The 23,524-nt window shown below is 40.1% G+C and overlaps 1 protein-coding gene across 1 annotated transcript; it reads right to left on the bottom strand.

Moving 5' to 3' along the window:
- Positions 1-6,950: 6,950 nt before the first annotated feature.
- MUSTN1 (musculoskeletal, embryonic nuclear protein 1) lies at positions 6,951-21,992 on the bottom strand. The gene is made up of 3 exons (XM_087709158.1): positions 21,843-21,992; positions 13,252-13,372; positions 6,951-7,387 (listed from the first exon to the last, which is right to left on the bottom strand). Exons 1-3 carry the CDS (start codon positions 21,849-21,851, stop codon positions 7,281-7,283), a joined length of 237 nt encoding a protein of 78 aa, XP_087565284.1. The 5' UTR covers positions 21,852-21,992; the 3' UTR covers positions 6,951-7,280.
- Positions 21,993-23,524: the final 1,532 nt, after the last annotated feature.

Below are 23,524 nucleotides of genomic sequence, written 5' to 3'. Positions count from 1 at the left end.
TCTGGAGGCTTTCTTTAACTCTCCAGGAAGGCAAAAACACCCTACCCTGGGCTCCGAAGGCTCTCCAGAGGCTGGAAACAGAGCCATTTCTGGACTTTTAGAACTTCTGAAAGGTCCATTTTTTGTCCTCCCCATGCCCTGGAGGCTTGAAGAAAGCCTCCGGGAGGGCAAAAACGGCCTCCCTGGGCTCTGGAGGCCCTCCCTGAAGCCTCCTGCCACCAAAATTGGAGCCCAAGGGGGCAGTGCCCCCCCCCATGCAAGGGTGTGTGACTCCATGCAATTCTTCATCTGCAGCCAGACCTGCTAAGTGAGTCAGTAATCATGTCTGCTTTTTTCAGAACTGGGATTTCATTCAATATGTAAATAAAAATTAATAAACATTACCATGTTGAGTCTAAAAAGAAAAGGTATAAAAGTTGGAGAATGTATTCTCTCTCCCCACCCTCCTTCTCTCCCCACTCTTCTTTTATATGCCCCACATATTCATTCCTAGCCAGGCAAGGTACGTCTACGCTCTTCATCCAAAACAATTATATTATGATTCTGTTATTCTTTTTAAGTGAGACTTGCTACAGCTGCTTCTCTACTTAATTACTTGGTATTCTTTTAAAATACTGCCTATGTTTACAAGAATGAATCCTCTACCAAGGACTATTAGTGAGTGGAACTCTCCAATATAAATTAAAATAAGGAATTAACAAATGAACAAACAGCAGGAGAGCCTTCGTCATTTTGGGGAAGTGAGTCAATGATAGGGGGGGGCGGAATAAAATACTGTATAATCGGCAAATTCCGGTTGGGTTATCAGATTTTTTTTTAAAGCCTTTCCCTTCTGTAAATAACAGAACTTCTGAAAGTCACTAGTGTGTAGGAGAGGTTGGATTAATAAACATCTAGGATATGGAGAAACTGGAAAGTGTTTGGAAATGAGAAGCTCTAATGTTTACATGTTGGGTTGACTCCAGCAATGTCCTTCTGGCACAAGATTAGTCCGGAAATATATTTTGTCAATAGAAGAGAATATCTGTAGTGTAAAGTTGGACTGTGGAGTCCTTGGTGCTCTCTGAGCTTGGCTGTTTGCTTGCAGACATTTCATTACCCTACTAGGTAACATCATCGGTGCTAATGAGTGTAGGGTAGTGTAGGTAAATTATATACAGTAGCTTGACCTGCCTGTCTTGCTGGAGAGTTCCAAGGTCTGGAGATTTCATGGTTATGGAAACAGGTTGGTGAAGGCAAAAACAGAACAGATTCAGCTCAGGGGAAAAAGAATTTAAAGCCAGAACCAATTGGGACAATCATTTTACTTTTTAGGTTTTTGTTCAGCAGCATTATTGTTTTCTGTTTCATTTTCATATTTGTGTCATATTAAAAACATTCTATAAATATTGCAATACTGCCCCTTGATCTTCTTCATGTATGCCTAGTAAAGTATATTATTTTATTTTATTAACCACATTTATATGCCGCCCAATCCCGAAGGACTCTGGGTGGCTTACAAAAATAAAGAGAAACAAAAACACATAACGAAACACATAACAAAAAAAAATGGTTTAAAACAGCAACACCTGATACAATCATTCTAATCGGGGCTGGACCTCAACAATGAGGTCAACAGCCCCAGGCCTGCTGGAACAGCCAAGTTTTTACAGCTTTCCTGAAGGGTATATTCCTCAGCATAGTTTACAGACCTCAAGTTTGATTTTGTGAATGGATGGCTCTCTCCAGTTAAATACAGTGGTTAAAAATATTGGACGTGTAACAGAAGAAAACCAGTTCTGGTCCTTTTTCAGGCATAGCTGGTGACTTTGAAGTAATCATTCTTTCTAAGCCCTAGACTGGAAAGTTGAAAAAAACATCTCAGACTGGACTAATGTAGTAGATTATGTAGTAGATTACAGACTACAGCCTTAAATGAAGAGACTTCATCCCGTGGTTTACCATGAAGAAAAGAAATCTCTTCTCATCCTCAAAAGATGATTGACTCAACACTTAATTCCCCACAAACAAAATAACTCCTTTATTCTGCTGCTCATGGTTTGGGAGATTACAAGAGGAGCCTGAACTATGTTTTCAATGGTTTAGGGCCCTAAAACATTGTATAATCACTGGATCTAATCAAACACACAAAGTCTTTGCATGAAAAGTGAACTCAGTATGTTCTAGTTCTGGAGACAGCATCTGAATTTGCTGCATACAAAAAAAAAGCCACAGAGAATTAAGATAAAATAATGTAAATAAAAAGAATAAAAAGAAATAAAGCACAGGTTAGAAACCACCATCCCATTCCTTTGAAAAATCAAGTAACTACCTAAGCTGACAGCGCCATCATGAGGCTCTTACCAGTAAATTAGCAAGTGATTAAATTCAGCAAGTGTTTTTAATGTAAAGTAATGACCTAAAATTACCAGGATGATTCAGAACTAGGAAGCAAACTCTGAAATTCTCCCTCTAGATTTGAACAAAGGCTTCTGGGTTCTCAAAAGAATGCAGATGCTTATAGGATCTGCAGTAGTATTTGTGCTTTAAAACATAAATCAAACCCATCATTCTGTTCCAGAATACCAGGACTGGTTGTCTGGGCCATGTTAAAATGTTTTCCTCCAATCTGTGAGCCAGTAGAAAAATACACCAGCATAACTTGTGCTATCCTCGTTTCCAATCCCTGTTCTTCTCAGTGGCAATGAAACTGACCAGAGTGCTCCTTTGACCTATGGCAAACCTAAGCAAGGGAATTGATTAATTCTTAGGGTTTTGTGTTCCTTCCCAAGGGAACAAGGAGACAGTGCCTGTCATTGTAGTGTCTGTCACTGTAGTAAGGTCTAATCCTGATTGCCAGTGATAGGATGAAAATTCAAATTTCACATATAGGGCATATATAAGGCATGTCACCTGTTGCCACCACCCACACCTGCCTACTCCCAATCTCAACAATCACTTTTCTCCACAGATGGTGGGAATGGCCAAGTGTGGAAAGGTGCCCAGAATCACAGTCATAGCCATCTGACAAGCAGGCCACAGGGCACAGATCAGTGGTCGGTTCTGGATGATATGGCCAGGTACTGCCGTACCAGTAGTAGCCGGGAGCAGCAGCCACTGTACCAGTACAGTGGCTCAATGGCTCCACCTGCCCGTCCACATTCCATAGCTGTTCATAACGCATCCATCCAATTGCGCACGTGTGCACAGTATGCAGAGCCTGTGTGACCTCTGCCGAGCAGCTGAGTGTTGCAGGGCGGTGGTGTGCGCATGTGTGCACAGCGCATGTGCCAAACTAGGATGCCTGGCCCCGTGTGCAGCGTACCGGTTGCGACGGGATCCGGAACCCACCACTGGCACAGATGTTCCATAACTGTGACCTATTCAGTCAGCTTATTCCTGCATGTGGATCTGGCACCCCTCTGAAAGAATGCTAGAAACCTATCCCTGACTAATTCATCACAAGCACAGAGGGTGAATATAGAGTGAGTCTATATGGTCTATATAGACTATAGAGTCTATATAATCTTAGAAGTAATCTTTACTCTTTACTCCTCTTTACTCCCAGAAGAAGAGATTGGACAATCTTTTGTCTGAAATGGTGTGGAGTTTCCTGCTTGAGCAGAGGGGTGGGATAGAAGACCTCCAAGGTCCCTTCCAACTCTGTTATTCTGCTAAGTAATTTGCAAAGCAGGCAATATGGTACTAACCCTATCAAAGCACTAAATAGGTTTGCCAGGTATTTGCCACCATTGCAAATCAAAACACTAAAAAGCTTTGTTATGCAAAGCTCTTTGATAGCAGCAGCAGAAAGCCTATTCATTGATGGCAGGGGAAATGTCATTGAAATGGAAGAACCTGGCTGATTTCCTGATTTAAAGAGACCTGCTATATACCCAAGAGTACCACTGTTTCTCAAGAGAGCACTAGACTCATGCTCTTTCAAGAGAGGGATAAACCCTTGTATTGCAAAGAATTTGTATAAGGCTGGACAAGCACTTCAGGAAGCACCAATCAGACTTTACCTGGACAGGTATTTCTGCAGAAGCCAGATGCTCGATCTGTCTCATGTGCTAGTAGATACCAAGTTACATCAAAGGGGCCATGAAGGTGATATCCTTCAAGGGACAAGAGAGGAAGGGATCATGCCTGCATCAGCCTAAATCCTCATCTCATTTTAATGAACCATGCTAAATTTCCTCCGAAAAATCTATTTGAGAAACAAGGGGAAAATTGTTTTAAACCTGGAAGTGGTAAAAATGTATTTTTTCTGTGGGCTCTGGCATGAGACAAAGGAAATGTTATAAGGACATGTCATTAAGAAAAGATTTCTGGGGAAATTCATGTCCTGGACAGGGAGACACAAGGAAAAGGTCTGAGGAAATTGCATGGAGTAATGACTCCACCCATTGTCCATATGGAACAAGTGAGGCTGATAGAAAGTGAGATACGGTGCCTGGCAACTCTCTAAATCCATCTCATGAGCTAGTAGATACCAATAGGGAGGGGAGAAGGAAGGAAGGAAGAAAAGGAGAAAGGGAAAGAAAGATTGAAAGAAAGCTACTGAGTAGACTCAGAAGCAAATCAATTCTTACTCTTAATGTGATTTTTGTCTTCATTCAGGCATTGCTTGTTTTCATATATTTATATGACAATTCCAGTGCATGAGATCATATAGATCAAAATGTTAACAACTAGTGATTGCAGTGATTCTTTACTATATTTGCTCCAGACTACTGTGATTCTTAGATGGTATCAAAGATCAGGAGTTGAGCTGATTTATTTCCAAGCACAGCTGTGTGTTTTTAAATCATACAATACCTGTTGACGTGAAGACCCTTTGGGGAGATTGAAGGTAGAGGAAACCTCTTAGTGATGGGAAATTTCACATCTTCTCTGCCTCCTCAGTCCAACTTCTCATTTTATGCACTTTAGAGGTTCAATTACTGTAGCACCCTATCAAGGGGTTGCTTTCAAGAATCCACAACTCTTTAAAAATACAACAAAGGGACAGGGAACTGACAGCTCTGCAGCTGCCTTCTTAGAGGCCAAATCTTTGAGAACTCAGTGTACAAATAAGAACATGATCAAAAGGCAGGACATGGATTTAATGCTGTTTTCTGGTCAAGTAAGAGAACAATGTTTGCCTCATGGTGTTCTTGGTGTTTAGAGAAATAGCAGCACTAGGCAATGGCAGCTCAATGTTAGAATACTTTTGAAACAGCCAGGAGATAAAAATTGTAGGAGCGTGCACCGTCGTCCTTGAATTGGCTGATGGCTTTGACTTGGGGCAAATTAATTTAAAGCTAATAATATTTTATCTTTGAATTGGTTCCATTTCTAAACTTTCTCTCATCCTCTATAGGTAATTATTTCAAGAAAGTAAATCCTTTTGTTTACAGCAGGGGTGTCAAACTCAAGGCCCGCAGGCCAGATGCATCACGCGCTGGCCATGTCCACTCCCGGTTTAGCAAAGGGGAGAAAGTCCCCATATGTCATGTGATGATGACATGACATGAGTTTGATACCCCTGTTTTAGAGGCAAGATTGTTAATCTCTGCCGGAACCTTCCCTTAATCACTGTGTGTAACAAGATGGTGTTTAGCAAGGTTTGCACTGGCAAAGATGAAGAATGTCCGGGAGTTTTGTACATACAGGAAGTATAAAATGTGAGTCACAAACAGCAACTGTGAGAGGGACCTTGGAATCCTAGTGGGCAATGAGTTAAATATGAGTCAGCAGTGTGTGGCAACAATCAAAAAAGCCAATGCACTCTTTGGTTCTATAAACAGAGGCCTAGAATTAAAATCACGTAAAGTATTAGTTCCGCTTTATACAACCTTAGTAACACCACACCTGGAATACTGCATTCAGTTTTGATCACCACATTACAAAAAAGATGTTGAGACTTTTGAAAAAGTGCAGAAAAGAGCAACTAAGATGATCAAAGGCCTGGAAACTAAACCACATGAAGAACGGTTACAGGAATTGGTTATGGCTAGTCTAGAGAAAAGAATGACTAGGGGGTCATGATAGCAGTATTCCAGTATTTGGAGTGATGCCACAAAGAAGAGGGGGTCAAATTATTTTCCAAAGCACCAGAAGGCATGACAAGAAATAATGGACAGAAATTAATCAAGGAGAGAAGCAACCTGAAATTAAGGAGAAACATCTTAACAGTGAGAATAATTAACCAGTGAAACAGCTTGCCTTCAGAAGTTGTGCTTCATCACTGGAGGTTTTTAAAAAGAGACTTGTGTGAAATGGTATAGGGTCTCCTGCTTGAGCAGGGGGTTTGACTCAGGGGTGGGTTCCTACTGGCTGAACAACCGGTTTGCTGCATGCACACTGTGCGCGCATGTGCAGTTTAACAAAAATTGAACTTCCGCATTGCAAACAAGGAAAGGAGCAAGGAAAACAGCTGAGAGGCGGCAATTCAATCTGCCACCACTGATCAGCTGGGCTTTGGAAACAGAAATAATGGTCAGTATAACCCAGGGGCGGGCAGGCAGGTGGGCCCGCTTTCACGGAAACAGAGAAGGGGTCGCTCTCGGCTTGCAGTCAGAGCGAACGGTTTGACCGAACCTGTCTGAACCGGTAGAAATCCACCACTGGTTTGACCTAGAAGACCTCCAAGTTCCCTTCCAGCTCTATTCTAGTCTGAAGAATTCAGTTTATGAAGCAGCAATTCAGGACCATGTTAAGGTGAAACTTTCTTCTTTTGGGAAGAGGATTTTTCCCCCTGAAGAAATGATTGTTAAAGTTAAAAGAAAGCTTTTGGACTGTTGTTTTGTCCCAGCAAGATTTTAACCAGACTCAGCTTTGTTGCTCTCCCATAGAAAGACATTACCACTTCCACAGAAATCAAAGGACTTCGTACCAAATTGTGTGCAGAAATAAGTAACATATTTATATTCCCTGACTATACTGCAAGTAATTATATTGCAAGTGAAAAATAAGATAATCGAAAGTCAAAATCATCCAGCTTTATTTTCTTTTACACAATAATTACAATTAGAACTGGGGCATTGACTTTAAAAAAGAATTGCGGGGGGGGGGCATTTTTGTTAACAAAATTGGTCATTACAATAGCATCCTGCGTGCCATAACTTGAATTAACTATTGGATAGGTAAGGTGAAAAAAATCTCACCGTATATATGTAAAAAAAAAAAGGACACCTTTCAATTCAGGTTCTTTTGCTGATTCATGCCTGAAGAATTAAGTTAGAAGCCACATAATAAGACTGATGTATGGAAAAAACAAGAGAAACAGTGAAGGATGCTGGGAATATTCATGGCTGTCAGCCAAAGACACTTTTTGGCGGTTCTGATTTTGGTTTGTCGAAGACAGTTTCTCCTCCGGTACGTTCTCTGCCGAAGACAGATGGCGCAGCAGAGCCAGCTTGTTCTGGAAAAAGAAGAGTACTGATTAATGCTTCCGCAAGAATGGTTTGCAAACAGTGACACTTATGACAAACGGAAGGATGACATAATAAGCACAATAATACCAAAGTCTATATCATGTATGTTTCAAAGTAGGAACATGCAACCTGTTTCTGATGCAACAGACTTTGAGGAGAATGTTCTGGGCTGCATCCTAATCAGCAGGTGGGACTAAAACCACCAGTGGGCAAACAAAGCAAATGCCCAATTTGGTTTAATTAAAATGAGTTAATTTATGGTAGTTGTTAAATCTTGCATTTGTGTAATGCATTTATTCAAAGTTGAAGTCAGTTAAAAATTTCAGAGGGTTCCTTGGTCTTCATCACTGGAGCTCTGTTTATAAAGATCCTGAGGTATAAGAAGCAGACAAGTATTGCAATTAAAAGCTTCATGTTTTTAAAATAAAATAAAAATGATGACAGCTCAGTATGTTGACAGCAGTGTCTCTTCAGGGGAATGTGTTTATGTGTCCCCTTTTCATAACAGGATAAATTATTCCTGAGTTATTTTAAGAATCTGTATCTCTGGATGAGGGAAACTTTGGAAGATTTTTTTTTAGTCAGGAGATTTACCACTTTCTCCAAAAACATTCCACAGTGCATAGTGGAAACCTCTAATTGTTCAGAGCCCAATAAAACTGAACTCGCAGTTTTCATATTATATACTTTCCCCCCAAGTTTTTGTTTTTTAAAAATCAATACACTAATAATTGTTAGCATTTTTTTCATCTTTTTCACAACCTGTATACTAATCCAGGGGACCAATGAGCTTGTTTAGGATCTGTGTTGTAAAACTGAATATTTAATTATTGCTTTTAAGGAGACTTTGTATATGTTTCAAATTCATAATAAATATTTATATTAATGATACTTAATTTTTTCCTTGTATTCACAACTTGCTTTGTCCTTGTTTTTTTTCCTGATTTCCTATCTGTAAATTTCATAAAGGCCTAAGAAAAACCGGCACAATATTTTGATATGAAACATGACCATTCTCTATCTTGGGAAGTTGTTTCTCTCAGAAAATAATTCTGTGATTAAAGGATTAAGTTACAGGGTATCACTGATTATAAGGAGTATGAATAGGATGGAAGTGTTTTGGCTACCTCTGATTTTTTTCCATGGGCATTACAGGAAGAAGCTGGAAGTAACAGGGGACATTTTCTGCAAATGACCTTGCCTTTGCGCTCTTTCTCCCATATCCCAATTTTGGGTTTTTCTTAATATAAATGTTTTGCATTTAGTCAGAGATGATTTGTTAAATAAGGACAGATTTCCTATTGATGATGTCAGGGGTTGGCAACCTTAAACACTCAAAGAGCCACAAAGGTCCGAACCGGAAGCCCCCGTTCAATTCTGGAGCTGACTGGAAATCCGGTTCCCCCACCATAGAGTCTCCTCCTAGCACAGCATCCTTTTTCTTCTACTGATTGGAAATCCAGTTCCCCCACCATAGAGTCTACTCCTAGCACAGCATCTTTTTTCTTCTGCTGATTGGAAATCCAGTTCCCCCACCATAGAGTCTCCTTCTAGCGCAGCGTCCTTTTTTCTCTGCCAACCGGAAGTCCGGTTCTCCTACCACAGAGTCTCCTGCTAGTGCCGGATCCTTTTTCCTCTACCTGTCCTAACTGAAAGCCCTATCAATTGTGGAGCTAACTGGCAACAAGGAGCCGCAGGAGAGGGATGAAAGAGCCACATGCGGCTGCAGAGCCATGGGTTGCCAACCTCTAGACTAGGTAAAGCTGTAATAGGATAGAACAAATGTGGCCATATAGTTAAGGCACCAGGCTAAAAACCAGCAGACGGCGAGTTCTAATTCCACCTGAGCCATGAAAGCTGGCTGGGTGGCATTGGGTCAATCATTTTCTCTCAGCCCACATTGTCTGTCTCAGGTATCAAGCCAGTCGGTCAATTCCTGTTGCAACCAAAGGATGAATTTTTAAAAAGTAGATCCTGCAATTGCAAAAAATGCTAAGAAGAACAAAATAAAAGACAAGGCTGTAAAAAGCCATTTTAACTCATATTTCATACTGTGCTACATACAGCTGCTACTCAAATATTAATTTCACCCGCACCCTTAAAATGGGTATGTTAAGATATGTAAATACAGAAAAGCCTAATTAAACCTTCTACTAAGAATTTGTACCTCATTTACTTAATCTTATGATGCTGGTAAATCTCTTGACTATGTTTTTTTCTTATTTTTCTGCTCTTTCCTTTTAAAGCATGCAATATTTTAAATGTTATCCTTCAGCTTATGAACTGGCAGAAAAGTAGGCTGACATGCTTTGCATAAGCTCTCTATGCAGCCTCAATAAGGAGACTTGGGGAAGTGCTGCCCTTAGGGTTTTAGTGCAGAACAAATTAAGGAAAATGGTGGGTAAATTCTTATAGCTTTGTTTGCCTTCTTACCAAAAATGCTAGGTATCCACTAATGGCTCCCTTAAGGGCTGTGGGGCAGATGAGTGTTGTTGATAGGTGGCTAGACTAGTAGACTCAAACCACCACCAGCCTTGCTTTAATTTTGTGCAAAGGTTTTTTGCGGCTACCTTGAAGTTTTCATACTGTTCTGGAATAGTTCAATTTAAACCCATGCTTTAAATTCCCTTGGGGGGCGAAAGCAGTTGGGGCAAATATTGCGAAGTGGGAAGGACATTTCTTAGCTGAAGATGCACATGGTTTTTTCCCAGACTAGTCAGCATTAGACTTGTAATTAATCTGTAAGGGGGTGAGGTGGAGTGGCAGTAGAGCTGGAAACTGCTCCACCCCAACCCACCGTATGAATCAGGTATTCCAGTTGATTGGGGGGGGGGAGACAGGGGACAGGACAGTGCAGTAAAGCCAGGGTCTCTTTGTTTCAGTGAGCATCCTCTCTCCATTCATGGTTCAGCTGCTTTTGACTGGGGTTGACCAGTGCTTATTGCAGAGAATCCACCCTTTCTCAGCTAGGTTCATATGATCAGGGATCTAGTTCAGTGTGGGATTCAAATTATTTTACTACTGGTTCTCTCTGAGTGTGGCTTGGTGGGTGGGTGTGCTTGGTGGATGTGGCTTGGTGGGCATGGCAGGGGAAGGATACTGCAAAATCCCTATTTCCTCCCAATCAGCTGGGACTCGGGAGGCAGAGAATAGATGGGGGCGGGGCCAATCAAAGGTGGTATTTACCAGTTTTCCAAACTACTCAAAATTTCCGCTAGCGGTTTTCCAGAACTGGTTAGAACCTGCTGAATACCAGCTCTGATCTAGTTGGGAAAGAGCTGGCTCCCTCTACCTCCTCTTGCCATCCATCTGAGCCAAGACAGCCTGGGGTTGTACTGTCAAGTCTGATAGGAGAAATGGTGACAGATGAATCTTTAGTGTGTGCAGGGAGAGGTTGAATCAAGATTCTCTGGTTGCCAAAATCAGAATGGCCTTGGCAAACAATGCCCAAGTTCCCTGTCCACAGAGTCTAAAATGGCAGTGGGATCTGAGCATCTGAGCCACTGACCATATGATGGACTGCACCATCAACGAGACACTGTAGATTGTTCCTACAGTAAGAATTCATTCATTCATTCATTCATTCATTCATTCATTCATTCATTCATTCATTCATTCATGTTGTATAGTCACCCATCTCAAACCAGTGACTTTCGTTTGGCAAACAATCTTAAAAAATAATCTGAAGAATTAAAATACAATATAAAAAGAAATTCAATGCAAATAACAGTCAAGAAATATTGTAATTTGTTGGAGTCAAAGTAGCTAAGAAACAGGGCTCCTCACACACTTGGGACCCTAGCAAAGGTGGTATTCAACCAGTTTTCACAGGTTCTGGAGAACCGGTAGCGGAAATTTTGAGAGTGGGGAGGGAATTGGGATTTTGCAGTATCCTTTCCCTGCCACGCCCACAGAACCTGTAGTAAAAATTGTTGAATCCCATCACTGGACCCTAGGCATAGAGCCAGGTCTTCAAGGCCTTCCAAACAACCAATAGGGTCAGGGCACTCCTAATTTGAGGAGGGAGGATGCTCCAGAGAGCAGGCATTGTGGCACAGAATGCATGTCTCCTTGATATTTGTTGGCTGACAGAACCCAGAACATCCCTATTCTACCAGACTGGATTAGATGGGTGGAAACAACTGGAAAAAGATAGTATTTTGGATAACTTGGTCCTGACCATGAAGGGCTTTAAAGGTGACAGTCAACAAGCAACTTGAATTGTATCCAGAAATACATTTGCAACACATACAGCCCCCAAAGCAGTGGTGTTACATATGTTGAATAGCCAACATTGTTTATAATGCAGTGCATTCTGTACCAGCTGAGGCTTCCAAATGCTCTTCAAGGGCAATCCCATGTAAACCGTATTGTAGTAATCCAAACAATCAGTCATGAGGGCATGAATGACAGTGAGCAGAATTCGGAAGACTTGTGTGGGAAAAGAGAGGAAACACCATTTTAATTATTAGAACCATTTTATAAGCAGACATTTGCTGTCTCTGCAGTGTGCTGGGAATTAGACTAAGGTGATGCCACGAAGCTATATCCTTTAAAATATTTAATGGGCCATCTTCAGGCATCAGTTACCAGGATATGAATAGAAGGCATTTTGCTTTGTGTTTGTGTGTAGGAATATAAAAATAGGTGATCATATGGTTCATATACTTCAGTTCAAAAAGCAAACTTGAAATTGAAAGGAAAATTGTATAGATAAACAGCTGCTATCACAGGCAATGGTATATATGGGAAAGATCTATATGGGGGCTTCCTTGCTCTTTTTGGTAAGGAAGTTATGTGGTTATTGGCAATTCACAGCTTGTCAGAAGTGAAGAGAGAGTGAAATGGGGAATTCCAACCCCAGGGGAATTGTAGTGGTTGTTGGAACTAAAGGCAGATATAAGCTGTTCTGACCCCCCTCGTCCCACACTAACACACTCCGAGCCAAAGATAAGTTACGGCATTTAATTAACAGACAGACAAGTCCTTGGCAGCAAACCAGCACAGACAAGCTTGGGCAGCAATCCAGCACAGATAAACTGTGGCAGCAATCCAGCCTGCCAAGCTCACCATAATGTTCTCCAACATTATTTCCTGTGTTGACTTCTGCAAGAGAAGCGTGTGCACAAGCAGTCCTTTTATAGTCTGGAGAGGAGCCTAATGACCACCAGCTGAGTGCAATTACCTCCTGTAATTGCGTAATTGTTCCTTGCACTTATAAGCTCTCTGGTGCTGGACATCTAGGAACAACTCCCTTGTCTCCTCCCCACTGCTGACGTCTGGATCACATTCCCTTGTCTCCTCCCCACTGGTCCAAGGCTCAGGCACCTCCTGGTGGCCAACCAGCCTCTCTGCGCCCTGCTTGGAGTTGGAACCCTGTCCAGGATCCTCCACATCTTCCAAAGCCGACTCATAGGGCCCCTCACTGTCGGAGTCTGGTGGCAGCTCTAATGGCTCCTGCTGGGCCACAACATAAGCCCCCAGAAGCTTTTGTCCTCAGGCTAAATTTGTGAAGCAATCTATTCCTTATTTTATTTTCTACTCCATATCCCATGCTATGGTAGGCCAAATGATTTGTTTAATATTATCAGTCAAAAAGGTTGAAGGTTCTCCATTGTACATTATTTCAAGGCAAGGCTTCAGTTTTTAATTTTCATTAATAGGACTTATGCTACTTCAGTGAACTTAATTCAGGAACAATATAAAACAAATAGCATTTAAAAGCAGAACTGGGATCCTGGAGTAAGCTTTTATCTTCTTGTGTCACAGGAAGACAAAAACCAGAAGCAGCTGTCATTGTAGCAATAAATCCAGCATGGAAATCATGTGGAAGCATCACACGCTCACTCACCACACTCCCTCATGACTTGATAGGTTTTGGATTTGATTTCTTGATTACCAGACAGTTTTCCTCTAGCTCCTTTGAGATCTTCTTCTTTTACTGGAGGGCGTTTCTTTTTCACTGGAACTGGCTGAAAAGACAAGCGAAAATGTAGCAGAAAATGTGATAAGATGTCACAGTCACAAAGATACAACTGTGACATCAGTCTGTTTTACCAGGGTGGTGAGAACCATAGACACATAGGGCTGGAAGGGAATAGCAGTTAGACTTATATACCGCTTCATAGGGCTTTCAGCCCTCTCTAAGCGGTTTACAGAGTCAGCATATTGCCCCCAACAACAATCCGGGTCCTCATTTTACCCACCTCGGAAGGATGGAAGGCTGAGTCCACCCTGAGCCGGTGAGATTTGAACTGCCGAACTGCAGAACTGCAGTCAGCTGAAGTAGCCTGCAGTGCTGCATTTAACCACTGCGCCACCTCGGCTCTTGGAGGTCTTGGAGGAACTTGGAGGTCTTCTAGTTCAGGGGTCTCCATGTGCACTTCATAAAGTCCACGAGACTTACAGTTAACTGAGGAATTCTGGGAGTTGAAGTCCACAAATCTTAAAAGTTGCCAAGATTGGAGACCCGTGTTCTAGTCCAACCCCCTGCTCAAGGTAGAATCCTTATTCTATCCCTGTCAAATGGTTGTCCAGTCTCTTCTAGAAAGCTTCCATGATGAAGCATCCACAACTCCAGAAAACAAACTCTTCCATTGATTAATTGTACTCACTATCAGGAAATTTCTCAATTTAAGGTTGGATCTCTCTTTAAAAAGCTTCCACCTACTGTGTCTTGTCCTGCCCCTCTGTTGTTTTGGAGAATTAATCAACACCCTCTTTTCTGTGACAGCCCCTGAAGTACTGGAAGACATGTCATGTCACTCCCAATCCTTCTCCTTCTCTTTGACAGGCTAGACATATCTAGTTCTCTTAACCATTCATCATACAATTTAGCCTCCAAAATGAAATGGAAATAGAATGGAAATCTATTTGTTGTGAATATAGACTGAATTCCTGTCCCTGTTAGAATTCCTGTTAGAGAACCACATTTAACTCCAATTCTATGATTTTGAGTATGCAGAGCTCAGAGCAGGAAACAGGAAAGCTAGCATTAAAATATTGGCCAGGATATCTTAACCAAAATCTCTACAGTCCTCTGCAGTTATTGAGGGAGAAGATAGTGAGGGCCCCAACCTCTCATGAGGGGTGGGAAAAATGAACATGGACAGACATTTTCCATGAGTAGCCAGGGCTCTTGAATGTTTTACCCCCAAAGATGTGCCTCCTTTTGGTTTTCTGCCAAGGTAATAAAAGTTATATATTCTTTTTACGCAGTGTTTGAAGATGTTGGTGATGGTAGATCACCACTTTGCTGGGACTTAACTTCAGACTTTCTTTCATGAGTGTTTTACGTTGTTTTAGTAGGATTTTATTACTTTTTATTATATTTCAATGCCTGTAATTAAGCTATCCAAAGCGACTAGATGGAAATGAAAGATTACAAAAAAGTAACTGGAGGCATTGGAGACTCAAGAGTCAAGAAGAAGGATAACTGGTTAGTATCTGCTTAGGAAAAGAAAACACCTCTTCTTTTAGTTGAAGCTTAAGTATATTTATGCACATATAGCAAAGGAATGAATGTAAATCAAAAAAAGCCTCATTGATTTAATTATGATGAACCATCAAGAGAGTTAGTGAAGGCAATGACTGGTGTGAGAGTCTGAATGTGTGGCAAGGCGTGAGTGGATTTTGAAAAGGAAAGCAGAAAAAGAAGCGAGATTTGTAAGCACAGTTACTGCAGAAAGGTAATATATGGCTCCTGTATGAAAAAGTAATCAAAGATTAATTTTCCAGTAAAATAAATGAAAAGTGGGCATAGAAACAGAATGTGTGGATATGCATTCTCTGGCACTATCAAAGTTAAATCAAACAAGCCCATCTAGCTTACTAGAGGAGGACAAGATGGCATTTTCTAAGTCATAGGGGGCAGGCCTGACTCATGTTAGCTTCTAATAGAAATTGATTGTAAACTTTCAAAGGCTTTGGATTCAGGCAAGGCAGTTTCATGACAGTTTCAAGGTTTTCAGCGTAGCCTTCACGTAAAATTCTTCAAGGAAATCAATAGTCACTTTTTTCAGTGCCATTGTAACTTTGGTCACTAAATGAATGGTTGCAAGTTATAGCAATAGCAATAGCAGTTAGACTTATATACCGCTTCATAGGGCTTTCAGTCCTCTCTAAGCAGTTTACAGAGACAGCATATTGCCCCCAACAATAATCCGGGTCCTCATTTTACCCACCTCGGAAGGATGGAAGGCTGAGTCAACCCTGAGCCGGTGAGATTTGAACAGCCGAACTGCACAACTGCAGTCAGCTGAAGTAGCCTGCAGTACTGCATTTAACCACTGTGCCACCTTGGCTCTTGAGTTGAAGACTTCCTGTATGCGTGTTGGGATACATGTTAGAATATATTTTGTATTGCAACAACTACAGAATAAACCAGCCTGTAGATGACAAGGGTTTAATTTGCATCTATGGTTATAATCTATGGTTCCTTTATGTTCTGAGGAGAGTTTCCTGTGACTATTGAAACTGTTAAGGAGCAAGGCCCACGGTGCCCATAGACTCTTCACTTTATTTGATCTCTGTTCTGACCCTCTCCTCCATCCAGTAACGAAAGCCGAGACATGTTTAATGAGAATGTCCTTTAATAGCAAGTCCAGACTCTTGGTGGCTGAAAGCCAAGTAAACAAACACATAAGGACCTTGGCAGCAAGTCCGACAAACCTTGGCAGCAATTCAGACAAACTCTGGCAGCAATCCAGCCTGCTAAGTTAGTTTCTCTTTAGTCCAAGTGTTGACTTCTGCAAGAAGGGCGTGGCACCAGCAGTCTTTTTTATAGTCTGGAGAGGAGCCTAATGACCATCAGCTGAGTGTAATTACCTCCTGTAATTACGTAGTTGTTCTTGACACCAGTAGCTCTTCGACAGCATGCATCCTGGAACAACTCACTGTTGGTTTCTGGATCACTCTCCCTTGTTTCCTCCCCACTGATCCAAGACTCAGGCACCACCTGGTGGCCAACCAGTCTCTCTGCGCCTTGTGCGGAGTCGGAACCCTGTCCAGGGTCCTCCACATCCTCCAGGGCCGACTCATAGGGCCCCTCGCTGTCGGAGTCTGGTGGCAGCTCCAATGGCTCCTGCTGGGCCACAACAGATCTCTATAACTATAACAGTGGTTCCCAACAGAGATGGTATTCTATTTTCTTCACTACCGGTTCGGTAGCGGGAGCACAGGTACCTGCGTACATGCTTTGCTTGAACGCAGCACGTCTGGGCATGCGCAAAACTTGATGATGTCAGGGTCGGTGGGCGGGGCCTTGCATTGCCGCCACTACCAGTTCACCCGAACCTGTGTTAATCGGCAGCATACCGCCTCTGGTTCCCAACCTTTTTTGGCCATGCCCCATATAAGCATCTCTAAAATTCTGATCCCCCCCCCTTAACATATAATTCTTACTTTACTCAAAAAGTGAACTCTACTCTCGCAGAGGAAGCCTAAAAGACCATTAACTTGGTTTAAACAAGGTTCAAATTGCCCCCATTAAAAATCAAATTGCCTCCCTCTGGGGCCTGGGGCCCACATTGGGAATCACTGCTATATAACCATCTGGTTATAACCTCTATAACCAGAGGATGTAACCATCCTCTGCTACCAATCTGCTATTTTAATACAATAATCTTCTGCTACCATTTCTGAATAATGAAACAGAATTTCTCACAATGGTCTTTGATTCAAATGAAAAGACATATACTCACAGAAATGGCAACATTGCAGGTAATCTTCAGCTTACAACCATTCATGTAATGACAAAAGTTACAATGGCACTGAAAAATGTGACTTATTTTCACGCTTAACGGTTTTCACTCTTACGACCATGGTCACGTGATCAGAATCTGGGCACATGGCAACTGGCAAGTATTTATGAATGTTGCAGTGTTCCAGGGTCATGTGAGCACCATTTGTAGCCTTCCCTGATGGTTCTTGACAAGTAAAGTCAATGGGGAAAGTTAGATTCATTTAATAACCATGTGGTTCACTTAACAACTGCAGCTATTTGCTTAACTAACAATTATGGCAAAAGGTCATAAAATGAGGCAAAGCTCACATAACAGCTGTCTTATTTAGCACTGGAAATGTTGGGCTCCATTCTGGTCGTAAGTCAAGGATTACCTGTATTTAGGAATCTTTAAATATCGGCCCAGAAAAGAGTTTATTGTTTGCCATCTGAACTAAATGTAGACATCCTGAAGAGTAAGTAGTGTCATTTAAGCTGCGGTGGTGCAGTGGTTAGAGTGCAGTACTGCAAGCTACTTCTGCTGACTGCCAGCTGCCTGCAATTTGGCAGCTCGAATCTCACCAGGCTCAAGGTTTACTTAGCCTTCTATCCTTCCAAAGTGGGTAAAATGAGGACCCAGATTGTTGGGGAAAATATACTGACTCTGTAAAGCGCTTAGAGAGGGCTGTAAAAGCACTATGAAGCGGTATATAAGTCTAAGTGCTATTGCTATTAACTGTAACAGACAATCAAAGTGTCTTATTTGTCAAAATTATATATCATAGGACAATTTGGAGAATGCATTGCAGCTTTATGCCGGGCAGTGTGCAAAGCAGAGTTTTGCTCTCCAAAAGGTCATTTAAAATTGTATGAAGGAAAGATTAGGGATTTATGATACATTTGTTGACTTAGACAAAGGATATGAAAAAACAAATTGGCTAAAATACTTTTATGTAAGTATATAGTTGAATGTGGTAAGAGAGAAATACTATGGAGATAAAGCATGTGCTGGTATATAATGGTTAGTGAATAGTTCAACACTGACCCAGGAATAAGAAAAGAATATTTGACATTCTTATAACTGTTTAATGTGTTTAAGGATAAATATATGAGAAATGCTTGTGAGGACATCAGAAGTTATTTGAAGGTATGGACATTATGCATTCTTCTTTGCATATAATGCCATATTCTGAAATGAGAACCTGAATATGTTAGAAAATATTAGATGCAAATTTTAGATGCAATGTGGAATATGGATATGAACATCTAATTTATCAAAGACTAAGGTAATTGTATTACATGGAAAAATGGAATGAATGTTTGCAAGTTATACATATGGAGAAAATTTAGAGCAAGTGTATGAATTTTTGTATTGAAATGTGTCTACTAAAAATGCACAAATTTTAAGATGTCCAAATGCTGTTAGAATGATAGTGGAAAATACAATATGTGCTCTGTTTCTGTAGGAAACTAAAATGCTGTTACTCATTTTGCTGCGTGTATATTTGTGTATTTCAGGAGAAATATAAACATTGAAATGTGATAGTTAAGAAAGGTGTGATACAACAAGAACAGATAAGAGTCAAGAATGAATAGTGAATGTAGGCTAAATAGAAAAGTGAATAGAGTGTGAAAAAAAGGACATTAAAGTCATTTTGTCTTATGGAAAGAATGAATGAGAATTTATTTGCAAAACAAGTACAGGAAGGAGAGAATAGATCAAGAAGAAGACCAAATAGGTTGTGGTTGGTTAGAGATTGATGGTGAGATTCTGCAAAAAAGGCAAGAAATTTAAAGACCAAAAGGCATTTTATTAAGCAGTATATTGTTGTAGTAGGAAATAAATATGGTTGGTAGATAGAAAACTCTTTAGAGGTATAAAAAATAGAATTGGAATATTGGAATAATTTTAGTTATGATCTCTTTTTCCCACGTATTTGTAGGATACTATTTCTTATATCTTGTGCATTTTGTTTCACACTGCTTATCCAAAAATGGAATAGTGTAATGGGTAGCTAGATATTGGCTTTTAAAAAAAAAATTATTACCTGCCTTCATGTAGTCGTACACATCATTAAATTTAGTTAAGTTACCATCATTCCCATATAAAAAAATCAGTCAGATAAATTGCTGCAGATTGATATTCAGCAGAATGAAGACCATCTGTTTCAGTTGACAGAGTTGCCAAGGAAATCTAAAATATTGAACAGAGAGAGTATAACCCGTCTGGCTCTTTGCATTTTAAATAATGTAAGCCGTGATAGTTATCCTCAATTTGCAGACTGCTGGTTTTATTATTTCACTTTAACATGGTGCTTTCTTTTAGGATCAACATTTGGCTCATGCATGTTTTATAGGAAGTAATAAAAATGAAGATAATTAGCATGTTCTTTGGTATATGTAGAGAAGTTTTGGGACATACATCCAGTATAAAAAAGATAATCAAGAAGAGATTGGACAACCATTTATCTGAAATGTATAGGGTTTCCTGCTGAAGCAGGGGGTTGGACTAGAAGACCTCAAAGGTCCCTTCCAATCTGCTATTCTGGTAAGTTATAATTTCTGCTAAAATGAAAGAAACTTGTAGTGAAAAAAAAAATAGAGCTGTCTTGGGAGTACAGCACAGAACAATGAACCAGACATGAGCATAGGAGAGCTTCCCACGCCATTGTTTTACACGCTTTATTTTGGCTACATATATGTGAAAAAATGAAGAGAGAAAAAAATCCTGTGCCCCATGGACATTATATGTTACCCTAGATGTTACATATAATAATGACGTCAACTAATAGGTACTTGGAATGGCCAATAGGTAACTGGAATGAGAATTTTCCAATTTCATGGCCTCTAAAAATGTTGGACTTCAACTCTTGTACTGTTAAGAACTACATGCATTAGTCTTGGTAATTGGATGTTATGGGGACCTCAAGACTTCAGGTTGGGAAGACTGATGTCCTGGAATTGTGGAGATGTGTTTTGCTCACTGGCCAACATTTAGTACAATAGAAAAGCAAATTTGTTCTACAGTACTGTGTCCCTGCAGAAGTCCTTCAATGTTCACTTTGGCAATAAAGTGAACGGATAATAACAGAAATTTCAGTCCTACAGCTTTGAATGAATATGGTGTCCTTCTTCATTCCCACTTACTTCTATATCCATACTGGGTATTTTGTGTTTATCCAGCATAATTCTTGTATAACAACAACTGAGAATAAATATAGAATGGTACAGACATACATCTCCTGTTCATAATATACAGTATTTAATGAACAATGCAAAATTTTGGTAGAACTTTAGGACAGCAACAAGCTGATAGCAATATGTTTTTTCTGGCTTTTTGAAGCATGCATCAGAATAGCAGAACAAATCATTTCCCATAATAAAAATCCCAAGGGAGAAACAACATCCAAGATCAGCAGTGAGACTATTCCCAGAGTTATAGAAATAACATGCAATGATTGGTAAGATTTTGGCAAAATCATCTCCTCTCCTTGCACACCCAATAACAAACCATTCTACAACTTATCTGAGACAGACAGATGAAGAATATATGCTCTCCAATGCTCCTTTCAGCTCTGATTTAGGATTTTGTTGTTGTCACTAGTTGTGTCCAACTCTTCGCAACTCCGTGGCCACAGCACACCAGGTCCCCTCTTTCTCTACTGTCTCTCGGATTTTGCCCAAATTCATGTTCGTTACGTTGATAACACTATCTAACCATCTCATTCTCTGCAGTCCTCTTCAGCTTTTGTCTTCAATCTTGCCCAACATCAGGGTCTTTTCCAATGAGCCCTCTCTTCTCATTTGGTGGCCAAAGTATTTGAGCTCAGGCTTCAGTACTTGTCCTTCTAAGGAACAGTCAGAGTTGATTTGACTAATTTGATCTCCTTGCAGTCCAGGGAACTTTCAAGTCTTCTCAAGCACCACAATTCGAAAGTATTAATCAAAAGATTTAGAACTACACTTCTTTATATAGCCTCTCCCAGGAGATTCTAAATAGTTGCTACGCACTCCTGTGTACATAATCCTGCTCCCAGATTTCCTTCTATCTTTCTGTTTCCGTTAAGAATTCCCTGCTTTTATACAAGAAAGTTCCCTAAGTACATAGAGGATATCTCTACATTTTCATCCTTTTCCAATACAATGGGAAAAAAAATTCAGATTTGCAGATATCTAGTCAAATAATTAATCTCAATACTGTAAGAGGTTTGCTGCCAAAATAAACTTAATTCTGTTAGAAATTAATAGAACCTTCTGCTCTTGAACCAACCTTAAGAATTTTGATCTCGCATTCAGCAAACAAGACCCTCAAGCAATTTTTGCCTATTGTAAACAAGACACGTTGCCTATTGTAAACAAAGCAGAATTCTGCACACAATTGCAAATAAAAGCATTTTTTGAGTAATAGGACTGAAGTGTTTAAAACACTGATCTATAGCTTTAAATGTACTCTATGAGAAAGAGAAAAAGAGAAAGCTAAGCCGTACTTTGGTTACTGCTCTAATTTAAAATCATTATAAGCTAATTTTTCACAAAGACACATTTATTACTGCACTGAAGATGCCAGTAACACTCTGCTAGCAAAAAATCAGTGAGGTAGGAAATAAATAATGAGTTTTTTCACTTCTTACCAATAACTAAATCCATCAGAGTTGCAGTTTCTCTTAGCAATACTATGATTTTTTTTGTAAATTAAGCAGTAGGAAAAAAAACAATCATACCTGGGACATTGTTGTTACACTTGTAAAAATACTGAGCTTGTAGTTCCTTGGATTAATATCCGAATTCTGCAGTAACCTACTTCCTTTAGCTTATATAGACTCTTCTATGAAGTCATTCTACACGGTCATCTTCCCAGACTAGCTTCTGGAGTGTTTAAGGTTGACAACATGTTACTGTCGAAAGATTTATTCTTAGCAATGACTGAAGTTTATAGCATTTCATAAACTGTATGAGTGGAGTGAGAGGAACATTACAAGTGACAAGAAAAGACAGCTGGGCTAGCAGAACTATACAGAAGCCTTGTCCTTTCTTTAGGAACAAGTATGTCTTCAAAGGAAGCCCTGTGGTCATCTATTTATAGCTATAAAGGGCAATGCTTTTATGCTGCAGATGCTCCATGAATCTACAAGAATAAAATACCTACAAACATTTGCTGATCATCAACTGAAGCAGGAATCTGTCATGATATTAATCCTGGGATGAACACTTTCTACAGGTGAATCAGTGAGGAAGTACTAAGTTACCAGAAACATATCATGTTTTGACTTATTGAGATGACAACTGATTTTATTTAGGTTGGATTCCTATAATATTTCAACTTCCGTAAGTAGCCCAAAAACTATAGCTAGTTCAGAAATAACTTCCATGGTACAAACAAGAGCTAAATGTCAACTGATATTTGCCTTGATTTGTAAGCAGCTTTAATCTAATGCGTTTATACCCCTTTAAGTCCCTAAACGGCATAGGAACTGGTAATGCAAGATGAACATTTGACGTTCACAGAGCTACCCGTGACTTTGCAAACAACTGGAATGAACTGCTTTACTATTTCAAACAGACTATTCAACCACCAGATTTTTGCCCAATATAAAATGCAGCACAATGAAGCCACTGTAGATATAATCTTCCCATTTTTTTTCTATCTATTTTGGTTAGATTTAAACTAAGTATAACTTTTTTTCCCCATTATTTTAAAGTGGCTGGAGCATTTCTGTGGCTAACTGAAACAAATCTTTGTTCCATTTTATGACTTTTCTTGCCACATTTGTTAAATGAATGACTGCAGTTGTTAAGTTAGTAACACAGTTGTTAAATAAATCTGATTTCCCCCTTGAGTTTGCTTGGCAGGAAGTCGCAAAAGGTGATCACATGACCCCGCAACACTGCAACTGTCATAAATGAGTCATTTGCCAAGTATCTGAATTATGATACCATGACCATGCAGATGCTGCAATGGCTGTATGAAAAACGGTCATAAGTCACTTTTCTCAGTGCTGCTGTAACTTTGAATGCTCACTAAATGAACTGCTGTTAGATGGGGACTACCTGTTAAGGGAAAGCAGGCTTTGGATGACCTGCGGGCTTGCTTATTTTCATTTATTTATTTATTTATTTAGGAACTTGGACAGTATCCACTCTTCTGGTCTAGTACAGAAAATCATTTAGATGCAAATATTTCTTGTATTTTGGGTGATGAATAATCCATTCTTGGTTCAAGTGGCTTTTTATAATCTACCATTATTCTAAGGCTACCCATTCTCTTTTGTTACATGCCCAATTATGATGCTTTTGGATTACTTTGTCTTAATTATATTCAGTGCTACCAACTCACTCAAATGTTTGCTCAAACCTTAAAAAAACTGCACATGGAACAAACCTATGTGAGTTCCGCACTGCATGA

Source organism: Thamnophis sirtalis, unplaced genomic scaffold (genome assembly GCF_051295495.1).
Source record: "Thamnophis sirtalis isolate CommonGarterSnake01/CBP01778 unplaced genomic scaffold, rThaSir2_p1.2 scaffold_3, whole genome shotgun sequence".
NCBI lineage: Eukaryota > Metazoa > Chordata > Lepidosauria > Squamata > Natricidae > Thamnophis > Thamnophis sirtalis.
The sequence above is the reverse complement of the archived record's forward strand: the minus strand, read 5'-3'. Positions and strand labels throughout refer to the sequence as shown.

Excerpts from the sequence above, each read along its gene's own strand:
- MUSTN1 (XM_087709158.1), bottom strand. Across the intron at positions 7,388-13,251 it reads TCAAGTCATGAGGGAGTGTG|AACAAGCTGGCTCTGCTGCG; the intron begins GTGAGTGAGCGT and ends TTCTTTTTCCAG.